The sequence below is a fragment of the Fonsecaea monophora genome (assembly GCF_001642475.1).
Source record: "Fonsecaea monophora strain CBS 269.37 chromosome Unknown Scaff58, whole genome shotgun sequence".
Taxonomy (NCBI): domain Eukaryota; kingdom Fungi; phylum Ascomycota; class Eurotiomycetes; order Chaetothyriales; family Herpotrichiellaceae; genus Fonsecaea; species Fonsecaea monophora.
In genome coordinates this window covers 65,030-79,139 of record NW_019173989.1, presented here as the reverse complement: position 1 = coordinate 79,139, position 14,110 = coordinate 65,030, and the positions used below count along the sequence as shown (strand labels likewise).

Sequence of the window (14,110 nt, the reverse complement as noted above, 5' to 3'; positions counted from 1 at the left end):
TTCAGTCGGGACCGCGGCTTTTTCCGCCAACTGATGGTTAAGAATCCGACGTACCTGGCGACTCTAGTTGTATCTCCGGCTCGAGAAATGATGTGACCTACACGAGTGCACGACGTACTCCTGCTCCACCTCACGGCCGGCTTCCACGTCACATTCCTAGGCCACGATGACGGCGTTCGCGAACTTACATCTGGTGGCGTCTTCATGTTCGACAAGACCATCACTCTCGCCAGGGTTCAAGACCAATGTCGTTAACACATGACGAGTTTCGTGCGCTCCTATACCCGGGATCGAGGGAGAGCAGGCAAGGAAACCAGCAGATTGATCGTGCCGCAGACAAAATTCCGACTGGAGACTTGCCGTCGCTGAAAATATGCTACTACACCTCCAGATCCAAGAACCTTTTTTACGGCAGCAAAGAATCTCGCTCGGGAGCTGGTTTGAGCCGCCGAAGACATTGTGAAGGAACCTGAGCCCCTTGTGGCCTGAGGACATGCGCCTTGTGCTGCAACTCTCGCACAATGTCAAATCATTTTCCCGAAAATAAAAAGAGAAACGGGGTGGGACGAAGTGAGGGACTACTACGATATTACCCCGAAGATATGACCAAGTCTGCCGCGCCGCCTCCATTCTACCTTTCAAGCCCATGCTACCGGCGGCAATCTGCTAGTCCCCAAACAAACAGACCTTTCAATGGAACTACTCCAGCATGCCGAAGCTGCTCTTTTCGAAAAGTATCGGAAAGCAGGGATGGGTTGTTCGGTCAGCAGCGTGCGCCACAGCGTCACATCTTAAGCTCTTCACTGGACTCCAGGACATGCTCCGGACCCATGCTGATGGAGCTATTTTGTTGGCCTTGTAGCACCACCAGCCGACGGAAAAAGGATTCCATCCGGGGATATTCGAAATATCTGCTGACAATGTCAGCCACTCTGTCCGTCTGTCCTGCATTCTCTCCTGGTTGTGAGTCTAGTCAGGAGTTTTGAGTGTGAGAATCCGTCACTCTCTCCCCTCCTGTCTACTCAGAAATGGCCCAACGCAATAGAAACGCCAGTGAAACAGTCGAGTCAATGAGACTCTGGCCCTCTACCTTTAGTATGTCTTTGCACGTTTTACGATGACGGTACATTTTTCCACTCCATATCTCTGGCGTGGGCGTTAATACGATACGACTTAGTCACTGCACATGCACGATCTCGTTGTCGACCAAGTACCCTTTCCAGAGAGTCCTTTATACTATAATTCGTTGACCCAAGCACTATACTTGGCGTGATAGCATTTGCTCCGATTTCAACACTATTCATCCACGATCCGAATCCATTTCAATCACTTGAGTAGTATTCGCTCAAAGCGTCCGCATAACTTCGTCCACGAACGGCACATTGCTTCCTACATCATTCACGTCACCCGGATGAGCCCAGAACACACCGTCCCATGACACCTCACACGTCAGCAGCACCGAATGAACACGTTTCTTCACGCGACGAGACCATCCTCTTCCAACTCGTCGGGTCCGAGCTGTCCCAGCGCCTGTCTTCGTGTCGGGGCATCCGGGTCAAAGTACGGCTTCTCGCCCAACGAAGTCACACGGGTGCCATGGCGCGGCTCTCTTCCTGCATAGTCCCAGCTTGCGTTGTGGATCATGATCCTGTCAGTCGATCGTCAGCGCAAGTGATTTTTCCCCGTCAATCCTCCAAAGGGAGACAGTACCTGTTATCCCAGAGCACGCTCGTGCCGGCGGTCCATTTGATACGGGCCTGGATGTCCACGTTGGTCTCGTAGACGTGGTACAGGTAGTTGAGGATGGCGTCGCTCTCTCCCGGATCCAGTCCGACGATGCGCAGCGTCATCTGCCGGTTCACCCACAGGGCTTTCCATCCGGTGGCCGGGTGGACACGGACCAGCGGGTGGACGCGTTCCACGTACTTGGGCCCCGCGGTCGGGTTGTCTCGGTCCAGGTACGCATGACCGGAGCGGTACACGGCGTACCTGCCGTCGATGATCTCGCGGAACGCGGGCGACAGCTTCTCGTACGCGGCGTACCCGCTGGCGAACAGCGTGTCCCCGCCGACGGTTGGAACGACGTCGTTGTGCAAGTGTGTCACGCCCGCGGGCTGCGGCTCGTGAACGAGGTCCGTGTGCCACGCAGCGGCGCCGCCGGGATTTCGATACGTCACGGACCGTTCCGTGGCCTGCAGGTCGGGCCACAGGACCGTGACGCCAGGCAGTCCCGGCACGATAGGAGCTTGTGGCTAAAAAAAAAAACCCTCCCTTGTTAGCAGCAGCTTATTGCATTGAGCTTGTGTCAAGGAGGGGAGGAAAGGGAAGCGGGAATCCACCGCCGGGCCTTGCGTGACGTACGTGAATCTCGATCTTCCCATACCACTCCCCGAGCTTGAGCTGTTCCTGAGGCGACAGGTCCTGGTTCGGGAACACGACGACGCCGCGCTCGGCAATCAACAAGCCCAACTCGTCCTTTTGCTGCGCCGTCAGGTCCTTGAGCTGCAGCCCGTCGACCTGCGTGCCCACGTACGCCGTGAAGTCGGTGACCTTGGACGCGGCGGAGAACAGGGCCTTCTTGGACTTGTCTGCCCGCGCCCCGGGCTCGACGTGGTCCCACGGCTCGGACCGGATCTTGTACACGTCGTCCAAGTACAAGGGCGCCGCGGGGCGGTAGGGGTAGCCTTGCGACAGGTCGACGCCTGCCTTGGTCAGTCGCTTCACGGCTGCTTCGGGCAGGCCGAGCGTGTCTTTCCGGGGGGCAACGACATCGCGGATTTCTGGGAACAGGGGTATCGCGGCGGAGGCCATTGTTGTTACCACTATTGTTGCTGGTCCTGGTGCTGGTGGTGTTAATGCCGGTCTTATCGCCAATCCTTCCTATGGTCAGGCGCGTTGACTGTCTGGATGGTTCTGGATCGAACTTGGTCAAGCCAAAGGAGACACCAGTCAAGTTATATAAAACCAGCATCCTGATATCACCACATATACGATGCTCATGTCTCGGCGCCGAGCGGACGGGTTGACAGTTGTAGTCCATGTTTGGTCCGTTTCATGCCCGGACGGACGCCGATGACGACATCTGGCACAGAATGGCGTCTCTCCAAATCCGCATTGGGTTCCGAGGATACAGAGAAGCATTCACACCATCAGCGCCAATCCGCCTTGTGTGTGTGCGGTTCAACCAAGGCCGCCGATGGCTTGTTTGCGACCCGAGGTTCATTCGGAACCAGTCCAATCCATTAGAACTTCAGGCGTCTGTGACGGAGTAATCCACCGAGAGCATTTTGGGTCTGACTCCAGAGCTCATCCGCCGTGGCTCATGCGGGCTTGTTACGGACCTGATGCCTTGCTTGGCACTAGCACGTGCCCTTATCAGATAAGATTGCTTGGCATTATCACGTGCTGTCTGACGACAGCCAAGGCTTGGCACCACCCATCACCTTAGTCATCCGCACTGGGTGGTGGCCACTTTGTTAGGGAAATTTAGCCGGTGACCACACGTGAGCGGCCATGTTATTTTGACGAATCCCCGGCGCTGTTAGCTTATCAATCAATCAACTCATGAACACACTTTCCGCATGCAAAGAACCTCAACCTTTCGAGGTGAGTCCTTGATACTGCAATGTCATCCATTCGATGCCTGCTGAGGCTGCCTTATGACACCGATAATATCTGCGCCTGTGTTACCGGCGACAATGTCTGTGTCCATGCCCCTGATTCTCCCTGTGGCTTGTCCTCCGTCACCTGCAGGAAGGCAAACTTCTCCTGCATCGACTCGTACGCCGCAATCCACTCTTGCGTGTGTCCGCGCATGTGCTCCGTCCCCGTCACGCCCGCGTCCTTGTTCATCCACTCGACCAACCTCGCGACGTAATCCTGCTCGGCGCCTCTCTTTCTGAGGCTGTGGAAGTCCCGGCCCGTCCCTCTCTGCGCGAGGCGATCCTCGTATTCCTTCCGCATCACGTCCTGCGCCGGCAGATACGCTTTGCCCGCAAAGACCCGGGCGACTACCTGCGCTTGGAAGTCGAAGAGGCAAAACGTCGTAACTTGCAGTGGCGTGCCCACAAACGCCATCGTGGGGTCAGGGATGTAGAATATGTCCTGCCAGAGATTGTGCACCATGTCCCCCTCGGCGGTTACCAGCATCTCCCGGCTCGCGTTGGCCGCAGCGGTCGTGTCCGAGTGCAGATGCCGCAGGAACGGATACGATATAATATATCCCGTGGCAACAACCACAATGTCGATTCCTTGCAGGCGTGTGCCGTCGGTCAACGTCACAGCCAGCGGGATCGGCCCTTCTTGTGATGGCTGAAAGTCTGCAGAAGGGAGTTCGAAGGATTGGATCCCCCCGATTCTAAGTGTCCCCTCCGGGAGGAAACTGGTGGGGAGATCGAGGACTCCGCCTGGTGGTTGAAGATGCGATTAGCGAACAAACCACAGCATCGGCGCTACCACCCCGAAGTCACCCTATCACTCACCTCTCGAGCTCTGATAAATCTTCTTCGCGATAGGAGCCGCCTCCTTTGCAATATCCGACGACGATACCCCCGCCCCGATCAGCAGGATCGTCTTGTCCTTGAACGCAGCAGGTCGCCGGTATCTCTTCGAATGCCACACCCGATCAGGCCACAGACGTTTCCAGGTGCTCAGACCAGGGATATCTGGCACGCGCGGCATACTGTAATGACCCGACGCAATCACGACAGCGTCAAAGTTGTAAGTCGCGTCGGTGAACCTCACACGATCAGACTCTTTCCACAGCGCAGTTGTCTGAAGAACCCACGAGGACCCTTGCTTCCGCACATCGAGAACCCGGGTGTTGTTCTGGATGACCTTGTCCACGCCTGTGGCTCGCGAGATGTCATGGATATGACGCTCCACGACGTCATGCGACAGGTGGTCCGACGTACCCGCAGGATAGCTCATCAGCGAAGTCTGCATCAGCGGGATTGGGATGTTATTCATTAACCCGGCATAACAGGGCCCTGGCGGGGCGTGCGAGATTTCCCCCAGCGCCGCATTGTGTCCCTGGTCCACCTCTTCTGACGTCGCTGCCACGTCTGTCGATTGCGGCCCAAACAAAGAGTCTCCATCGGACGGTTTGAGGTTGGGAAATGGTGGATCGGGCGCGCTTCGTTCGTCAAAGTGCCATACACCTCCTGAGGTGCTGGATCGCTCAAATACCGTCACCTCGAGACCATGTTTGAGAAGGTGCGCAGCCGTCGCAACACCACTGATGCCGGCGCCAATCACGGCGACACGGTTGGTCTCTGTCGGTCGCTTCATGTGCTGTTCGCGCGCAAGGCTGTTTCTGAGCAGTTGATCGCCTCCTCGTGGGTGTCTAGTGGCTCCTCGTCTTGGGAAATGGCTCTGTGTGTCAATTCTCTTGCATTGCGAGAAAGGCTCGATGAGCGTGTCGTCGAGCGCGTCATGCCTGTGACTGTTATGGGTTCGCCTTCACTATTGCGATGCCAAGGGACTCCCTATGCCGGTGTCAGCACGCCATCAGTATTGCAATGTCGCGACGGGCATGGCGTCTAGAGCGTTCATCATCGTCCGTCCGGTCGTCCGTTTGGCTGTCCGTGTCCGCTGCGCGATGCGGTGATGGCCCCTTGGCAAGCGCAAGTCTCTCTCTTCCAACTATGTGGACAGTGGTCAATTTGCAGTAATACAATTGCACAGCACGTACAACTCCGCAAATCTACAAAGCTTTATCCTGTGGTCGCAGGTTAGTCGTTATCTAGCCGTCAGATGTCGCCATATGTCGCCATCATTGGCACCACTGGACCCACCTCCGGCGACCGCTACTTTCATTGGCTGTTATACCGCACCAAGCCCTCTTCTTTCCTGTTGAGGGTTAATTGAGTATCTTCGCACGTGCTGGGATTGGGACGATAGTGAGTGGGGCACGTGAGTGTCCTGCCGGCTGCATGAGCGTGTACGAGTCGTAATGACGGAGGCTATCAGAAGCCCATGTCGGCAGATTCCGGCATCGGTGCCGAGTCCAACGCAGTTCCGTTAGTGCGCCATGGTTTGGCCGAATAAAACGGTCGAGTCTTGTTTGTTTCGGTCTAACTGCATTGATGGTGACAAAAAAAGTGAAATGTCGCCATTCAACATACAGCGAAGGCGAGTATATTAACACAATCAATGTGCGACATTTGCGGAGGGACACATTTCTTTGGCAGTCTTGTTCGCTGGCAGGTCGATATCACTGAGAAAGTGATCGTGTTCAGTCTGAAATCATTCCTGATACTGTGACGTCCAAGCCTCCCGACAGAAGCGACATGGCCAACAAGGCTGAGTCCCTGACGATAGACCCAAAGCCTAATCAAGGGCCCGGCGCTACCGTTTTCGTCACAAAGTCAATCCTGACCACTTCGGACGAAGCAGATGCAGATGCGGCCACCAAACATACCAAGTCCCGCCCTTGGCACTCGGTCCTCCGCTATGTCTGGGATGATCCCGGCAAGTCCAAGGAAGAAAAGTGGTTCCTTCTCAAGCTTGACCTATGCCTCCTCTCCATATCTTGCCTTGGCTATTTCAGTAAGAGTCTTGATCAAGCCAATATCAACAACGCCTATGTGTCTGGCATGAAGGAAGCGCTCCACATGGACGGCAGTGAGTTGACGTATGCCTCCAATGTCTTCACCGCCGGCTATGTCCTGGGTCAGCTCCCTGCCGTTATACTTGCCCGACATGTGCGGCCGTCGATCCTGCTTCCCACCATGGAACTCTTGTGGACCGTCTTTACGTTCTGTATGTCGGCCGTCACGACGACTTCGCAGATGTATGGCCTGCGCTTTCTCCTTGCCGTCTGCGAAGGCACCTACTTTCCGAGCGTCGTCTACATCATCGGGTCTTGGTACACCAAACGCGAACTCGCCAAACGCATGACCATCTTCTATGCCACCGCACCCATTGCTGCCATGTTCAGCGGGTACCTACAAGCCGGCGCGTACAAGGGCTTGAACGGCAGGCTCGGCCATTCGGGTTGGCAATGGCTGTTTATCATCTGCGGTGTCGTCAGTCTCCCCATCGCGCTGATCGGGTACGTGTTATTCCCAGACTTCCCCGAGACGACACGGGCCATCTACCTGACGGAGCGTGAGCGGGAACTGGCGCGGGCGAGGATGCTCAACGAGGGCATGAAACCGCTGGGCGCCTCGGCCTGGGACCGCACCAAGATCTTCAAGCTGGCCAAGCAGTGGCAGTTCTGGCTCCTGCCGCTGGGCTATTTCTTTGTCCAGACCGGCTTTCCCGTGCAGCAGCCGGCATTTGCCCTTTGGCTGAAGTCGACCAATCACACCGTCTACGAAATCAACGTCTGGACGACCGGCCAGTTCGCCGTCGCCGCCGTTTCGCAAGTCGTGGCCGGTATGCTCTCGGACTCGCCCCTCTTCCAGGGCCGGCGGCGGCAGTCGCTGCTGCTGCTCCAGGTCCCCTGCTTGATCGGCTCCATCATCATCGCCGTGTGGGACGTGCCCGACGGCGCCAAATTCACCGGCTACTACCTGTGCTTTACGGCCATGGGCGTGCCGGGCATCTACTTTTCCTGGTTCTCCAGCCTGATCCCGCACGACCACGAGTTCCGCGGCTTCGTCATTGCCACGTCCAACATGTTCAGCTACATCATGGGCATCTGGTGGAGCTTGACCGTGTGGCGGACCGTGCTGGCGCCCAAGTTCCACGCGGCGTTTATCGCGTCGTCGTGTCTGGGCTGTGCGCTGATCGCGCTGGCCTTTGTCATTCGCGTGCTCGAGAAGCGTGATCAAAGGAAACGTGCCGCCGCTGCCGCTCTCGACGCGGGGACGGGGGTTGATGACGACGAGGACGAGGAGAAGACGACCGCCAAGGATGTGAAGAAGTCGTCGTCGCAGGTTGATCCGGCCGTCGCTGCGAAGACTGGGATTGGGCTGGAGGTTGTCAAGGTCTGAGGGAGGGAGGGAGTGAGTGAGTGAGCCCTCGGTCACATCGGGTCAAGGGATTGGGCAAACATGCCACAGAACCATCACAGCCACAGATCTGATCGATTTGATCTGCCTCGCTAGGCATCGGACTGATGACGAGGAGTACGAAGGACTATTTGGAATGGTTGGGGGCTTTGTGCTGTGTGAAAGTGTGGAGATATCCCATGCGGCACCACGTATCGAGATCTCATGTCCGTGGCATGACAATGACAAATGCCTTTGATTCATTCCACAGTCAACTCTGTCACGATTACACACATGATGGCGTGGCTTTTGGCTCTACTGTGGTATGATCTCGCTGTCAATCAAGTCTTTGACGACCTTGTTCGACAGTCCTTGCTCTACAATCCATCAATTCGAGCGCATATCGCGCCATAATACATTCATTCATTCATTCATTCCCTGGAAAGAACTCAGAATCGGTTCGCACTCGAGAACATGTCCTTCTGATACGTCCAGATGGTGCTGTTCAGCAACTCACAAGGTAATCAGTTCCTCTCGTTGATCAGCCGGGCTGTCCTTGCTTGTGTATTATTACACTCGAGATCCTGTTCGGGTTAACCTTCATCCGGTTAAAAGATGTCAAAACATGCCAAGGAATGATATGGCCACCCTTGTTTTAATCATGTACCTCTGGGCTGTTGTTGCCTGCTACAGGCTCCTCGGCAGGTTACCGACGCGCTCTGCGCTTCCATCACAAGAGCCCTCTTTTACCGGCTGATGTATCCGTCACGTGGACACCATACTGCTGGTACGCTCCGATCACCAAGAGCTGGCGACCGACCTTTTGTTGGGTCAGCTACTTCGCCATTGAGCTCCTTGACACGGAGATGTCCATTATTGCTCTCCCGGTACTTCTGAATAAGATGGGACCGTCTTCTGGGTATCATTATCGCACAGATAGGTATAAATCGCCGTGTTCTTACGTCTTCGAGAAGAGCGTGGCTTTTGGGGTATCGGAATTGCCCAACATATATCCCCGTGTACTCGGTATCATTTTCGCCATTGCAGACATTGTCTTTTCCCATCTCCTTGAACGAGTTTGGCTCAAACCCCCTACTTCGACGCTGATTGGCGACAATGGCAGGTAGGTGAGAGTAAACGCCCCTACCAATGGTTCAGCTATGGCCACTCGGCAGGAATGAAGTCGTGCCGTTTCTCTGTCTCGAATATTTTGTACAATCACAAAGGGGTGAGGAATCAAAACTCTTTCTGCCGAGTCACAATTATACCCAAAGAGGTAACTTCGAAGGGGATCCAACGGATGAAGTGAGAGGAGATCCTTTGGGAGCCGGTCATGAGCCAGTGTTCAATGAGTCGACTAAGTCACGCAAAGGCCCCCTTGCATACACTCTCATGAAGTGGGCGCTGCCGCCTTTCTCCTTACTGGTGGACAAAATTGAACACACGTCTGGCTCATGTTTGACGTAAAGCGCTCGGCCGAGTGGAGTGGTACAGAGTCCCGAATTCGAGTTGCCAATGGCCCTGCAGCCTCAGAGTCCTTGACCTGCGTTCACCTCGCCGTAGACTAATTTGACCTACTTCGAGAGCTGTTTCTCGTCCTATTGTTCCCACATGCACTCGAAATCTTCCTCGATTCTCTGACACATGGCAACAGTGTTAGGTCTGCAATGTATATCACGGAGGCATTCACATGCTCGGCTTGTCAGCGCCCTGCTGGAAGATATCGTGCGCCTTCCTACAGTCACGTGGGGCAAGCGACGCGTCAGGGTCGGTCACTACCTGCGCCATGACCTCGCTGTCAACCAACCAAGTGGCCTGTTGAGATACTCCTTCGTACTTGAAATTCAACAATTTGAGAGCACAGTGCGATACATGCTTTAAAGATGCCTGCAATATATGATTCCTGCATCGATGGATGTGACGAGCGGCAATCAGCTGACGATCCTGAAGGCAATGGCGTGCCTCCAGGTCAAACTCTCCGCGCCGAAAGATTGTTTGTGACGATAGCCACGATGGGTTGGGTCTTCAACGCGGCTTCATGGGTGATGAAAAGGGGGTCCGGCCGCCTAACATCGGGCAAGATGCATGCTTTGATACTCGGGTTGGAAAAGACCCCAAGACGACGGCTTCCGCCATTACGCACGATGCGGTGGCTGGTCCGAAGCACGGAATCGAACCCAGCTGACGGCATGCCCTGGCTGAGGCAGTTGCAGATTCTTGAAAACTCTTTCTTGTCCTTGTCCGGAGAAGAGATGGTAACGACTATTAAGCAATTCAACCCTCCGTGCACAAGGAACTGTATCGGCAACGACCAAACCTTCGTAAAAAACCCGATGACGGATTTTTTCCAGAGCCTACAAAACCATCCTCGAAGGAAGCTGCCAATGAATCAGAAGCAACCAAACCAACCGCGAAAGGTGTCCTTGATGGCTGCGACGATGCTGACCGGGTCCTCGGGGGCCGTCGACTGCGAGTGTCTCCGTGGGGGCTCTCCCCTCCTCTGCATGGCGGCACCCGAGAGGCTGTCGCGTTGACTAGGTGGTCCCGACCCTCGATATATGTCGAATCATCATTGCGCAAGACGCCCGCTGTTTTAGAGGCAGGATCCCACCTTGATGGTGATCTTTCGTGGCGTTGGAGCTAACGGACGCCAAAGACCGAAGCTGGAAGAGGATGAAAGTGTCGATGTCGCCTTCTGAGGATGTGCAAGATGCTCGCAGGCCACGGTTGTCAGCCCGACATATACCATACATGATTAGCGTGGGTTCGTACGACTTTAAGCACCTCATCCAGCAGAGTCTCTCGAATGAAGCGGCGGACGCTATTCGTGCTTGTTCCAACATTGATTTCTGTCGAGTTTCTCAACTGATTGCTACGGCGGTGGTGGACAGTCTGACTGCTAGTCGATTACAACCACAACTCGGCGTGGGTTTGGAGTGGTTTCCGGCTCTCCCGCCGCGTGGTTGGGCGTGACAGTCTCAGGCGGAGCGTCGCCGGCGAGTGAGGATGATTTCCCAGATCTTGCATGGCATTCTTGCAAGCTTTCTGTGAGTTTTAATGGCCATTAGAACAGTTGCTCCATATCCAAACGGGAAGACGGCCTGCAGGATCCATACTGTCGTCTCGTGACTAACGCGTTATCTTTTCAGCGCGAGTCGAGCCCTCGACAGGTTCAGTCCGAGTCCGACGATAATGACACGACACAATGCCGCGCGAGCAGGAATGGGAAGTTATCTTACGGTCACCTGGCATTGGGCAATGAGTAGCAACATTGGATTCGAATGCAGCACTGGGTCATCTGCCGCCGAGATTTAGCAATTCATGGAACGGGATTGGTCCTTTATCTTCATTCAATGGCCTTGTGAAATCTGCTGGATCGCTCTATTTTGCCATGTTTACTCTTCATGTCGCGGCACCCATCCACTTAATCTCCAGTCTCCATTCTCTGACTCAAGCCATTCCTCTCTGCAGTGTCATTGCGCCTGGGCGACAAGCTCGATCTCTCAAGCAGCAGCATGCGAAGTCATCGATCCCCAATAGCCGCTGCTGCATGAGACTTCCAGCATGTACGTGGTGCCACGATGTACGAACGCTGGCGCTCGAAGCCAAACATCGCGGTCCTGGAAACGGAAGCCTCCAGCATTGAAGCCGGTTTGGATCTCGTCAAGGCCATGACAACCTTCATCAATCTCCATACTCTCGCGGACGAGTCGCAGAACACTCGTCGCACCGTACTTATTTGAAGCAGAGACTTGCCCTCCATCTCTCCTCATCTCTCTTCTTCTTTCCCCCTTTTCTTCTTGCTTTGGGCGAGGTATTGGACGACCTATTCGAAAACGTGCTCGACCTGGGCGGACTGGCCATCCTGCACCTTGTATTGCCGCCTGTCCGTCCTTGGTCCGAACGAATCGTGACTTTGGCAGCAACGGCATTTTTTTCATGCTCGCTCGACACGCAAAGCGCCAGTGAGCTGCAGCAATCCATTCCGAAACTCCCAAGCTATCAGAGAGTGCCTGAGATGGGATCCGTCGTGGTTATCGTTGTTTTCCTCGGCACTGTCCCGGGCTTCGCCTTCGTGGTCTCCAGCTTAGTGGTCCAGTTCCATAAAGGCTTTCTGCGTTTATTCACGGTGCAGAGCTCCTCGAGTGGTGCGAGGTACGTTGAAGGCTTGACACCCTACAACAGTCGCTCAATACCTCGTGGAAGACTTTGATCGCCTGCATTAGACGCCAACCTTGGAGTGTTGCCCAAGCTGTCGATAGTCTGCCTCTTTCGGCTCCGCCTTTGGCATCCATCCTTTTTGCTTGATCTTTCGCGATCTCTTGTAGAGCCTTGTCCCTTGCTCTTATCTCTCGCAATCTCGGAGTGTTTTTGGACGTCGGCCCCCTGCTCCGATGATACCCGGCGCGTCAAATCAGAGTAAGTCTTCTCAAATTTGACCTCCATCTAATGCATACGCTCTGGTGCGTGGTGAGCCTCCGTGGAAGGTTAGCTGATCTGGCGGATAATAATTGAATGGAGACGCGGCTGCCAACAAGCTGTTGGGTTCCTCCTATTTCATCGTCTTCTCAGACTCTAAGGCTCGGCCAAGGGTGTTCAGGTATCGCCAGGCTCTCTTGCAGGAAAAGTCCTTATTGAGAGCTATACCGAGTCCTTCATCGATGTCCAGCAAGATCGGCCTGTCACCCCACTCCGATTCCCAGTGAAGAACAATATATGGCTGGTCAGCCGGTACCTTTAGGCCGTAGATGTCCGGTGGGCTTCCGAATCTGTTACAAAATGCACCGTTGGCAACTGCAGGAGGCTCGATGTAGGTGGTTGGGTCAGGGTAGAGCGTGTTGTCGCTCCAGCAAGAATCAGAACCGCAGATAGTTGCACGCACTCAGAGAGGTCCATGAGTACACATTCATGCTATGAACCAGGTGAGATTGCAAAGTCACGTCGAGATCCCCAACGAAAGGACCGTTCTTGTCTTTTATAGAGGCCTCGATCATGAAGATGGCGTCCGCTATTGAAGAAGAGTTGGCGCCTTGTGGAACCAGCGTTAAGGTCCGTTTCCCTTGTGGTCAAAGGACAGACTCTGTCGTGTATCTGGAAACAGATGACAAATGATCTTGCGCAGAGAATCGGCTTGGGTGCGATGCTCTGCCAGAACAGAAGCGCTGAAGATAGTGGCTACCGAGGTGATAGAGGGTAGACACAAGTGATGGATCCGCTGCCTCACTGGCAAGGATAGCGAGCAAGGCCCAAACCAATGCTGACGATAGTAAGACGCTGTTGTAAAGAAGACTAACCGGGAACGATGTGTTCTTGAAGACTGCGTCCAGTTCAATGTTCAAGCTACGCCCTCTGGCATGACTCTTGAAAGCGCCGGAAGCCGACCCAGATCCGGTGGGACGCCCGTCGTGTACCACTCTCAGACAAAGAAGCAATGTCGTTCTCAACTTCTCTGATTCCTTCCGATCAGTCAAGAAACCTCCAAACGAAGCAGAGGGCGAAAGACAGTAAATGAATTATTTGAAAGTCACGGGCACAGCCCAGAATACTCCTGCTTCTTTGCCCGCACTCGCTCTCGATAGTCTTTCAGATCGCGGACCTTGTCCTCGATAAAGGCGGAAGAAGCAGTGGACCAGTATGGCGCGATGGTTTGCTGAAATCGGGTTGCTTGCCCCCTTTCTGAATGTGAGGGGGCGAACATTGGTTGTATGTTGTCCATGAACAGATTGTACATGCCTCTTGGCTCGTTCAAGCTGCTCCAATACCAATGCATCTTCTTCTCCAGAGCAGCTCTCATTACTGTGGTACAAAAGCCAGGCTCCAGTGTAGAGTCGCGTTCCCCAAATCTGTCCTCTTGTTCAAATATGTCGAGAAATTCGTTGCATGTGCGATCAAAGTCTGCAACATTCTCTCCCTCCATCTCATCGAGTTCGTGTCCGCTTAGCCAGAACGGTGGGTGTTGCGTTTCGATTGGCAAGGAGCAGCTCCATTCAAGATCAACAACTGCCTTGATGTTACACTGTTCGTCCGCGAAGATATTACTCGGGTGGAGATCCGTCAATCGAAATATGAAAGGCCCATGTTGAAGATCACGCTGCGTAAACGCCGCCGTCAGTCCCCGCATGATTGTTAGAACAGCCATTTGCCCTTCTGCATCACGTTTTGACCGGACTGAG

At 54.5% G+C, this 14,110-nt stretch overlaps 4 protein-coding genes across 4 annotated transcripts; 1 reads left to right on the top strand and 3 right to left on the bottom strand.

Moving 5' to 3' along the window:
* Positions 1-1,476: 1,476 nt before the first annotated feature.
* AYO21_07500 (hypothetical protein) lies at positions 1,477-2,811 on the bottom strand (the record flags this gene model as incomplete). The annotated part of the gene is made up of 3 exons (XM_022657455.1): positions 1,477-1,648; positions 1,711-2,252; positions 2,362-2,811. The coding sequence occupies 3 exons, from the start codon at positions 2,809-2,811 to the stop codon at positions 1,477-1,479; spliced, it is 1,164 nt and encodes a 387-aa protein (XP_022510226.1).
* Positions 2,812-3,657: 846 nt separating this feature from the next.
* Positions 3,658-5,289, bottom strand: AYO21_07499 (hypothetical protein; the record flags this gene model as incomplete). Its single annotated transcript, XM_022657454.1, has 2 exons — positions 3,658-4,406; positions 4,482-5,289. 2 exons carry the CDS (start codon positions 5,287-5,289, stop codon positions 3,658-3,660), a joined length of 1,557 nt encoding a protein of 518 aa, XP_022510225.1.
* Positions 5,290-6,290: 1,001 nt separating this feature from the next.
* On the top strand, positions 6,291-7,940 carry AYO21_07498 (hypothetical protein; the record flags this gene model as incomplete). The annotated part of the gene is made up of 1 exon (XM_022657453.1): positions 6,291-7,940. The coding sequence occupies one exon, from the start codon at positions 6,291-6,293 to the stop codon at positions 7,938-7,940; it is 1,650 nt and encodes a 549-aa protein (XP_022510224.1).
* Positions 7,941-13,461: 5,521 nt separating this feature from the next.
* On the bottom strand, positions 13,462-14,058 carry AYO21_07497 (hypothetical protein; the record flags this gene model as incomplete). The annotated part of the gene is made up of 1 exon (XM_022657452.1): positions 13,462-14,058. One exon carries the CDS (start codon positions 14,056-14,058, stop codon positions 13,462-13,464), a length of 597 nt encoding a protein of 198 aa, XP_022510223.1.
* Positions 14,059-14,110: the final 52 nt, after the last annotated feature.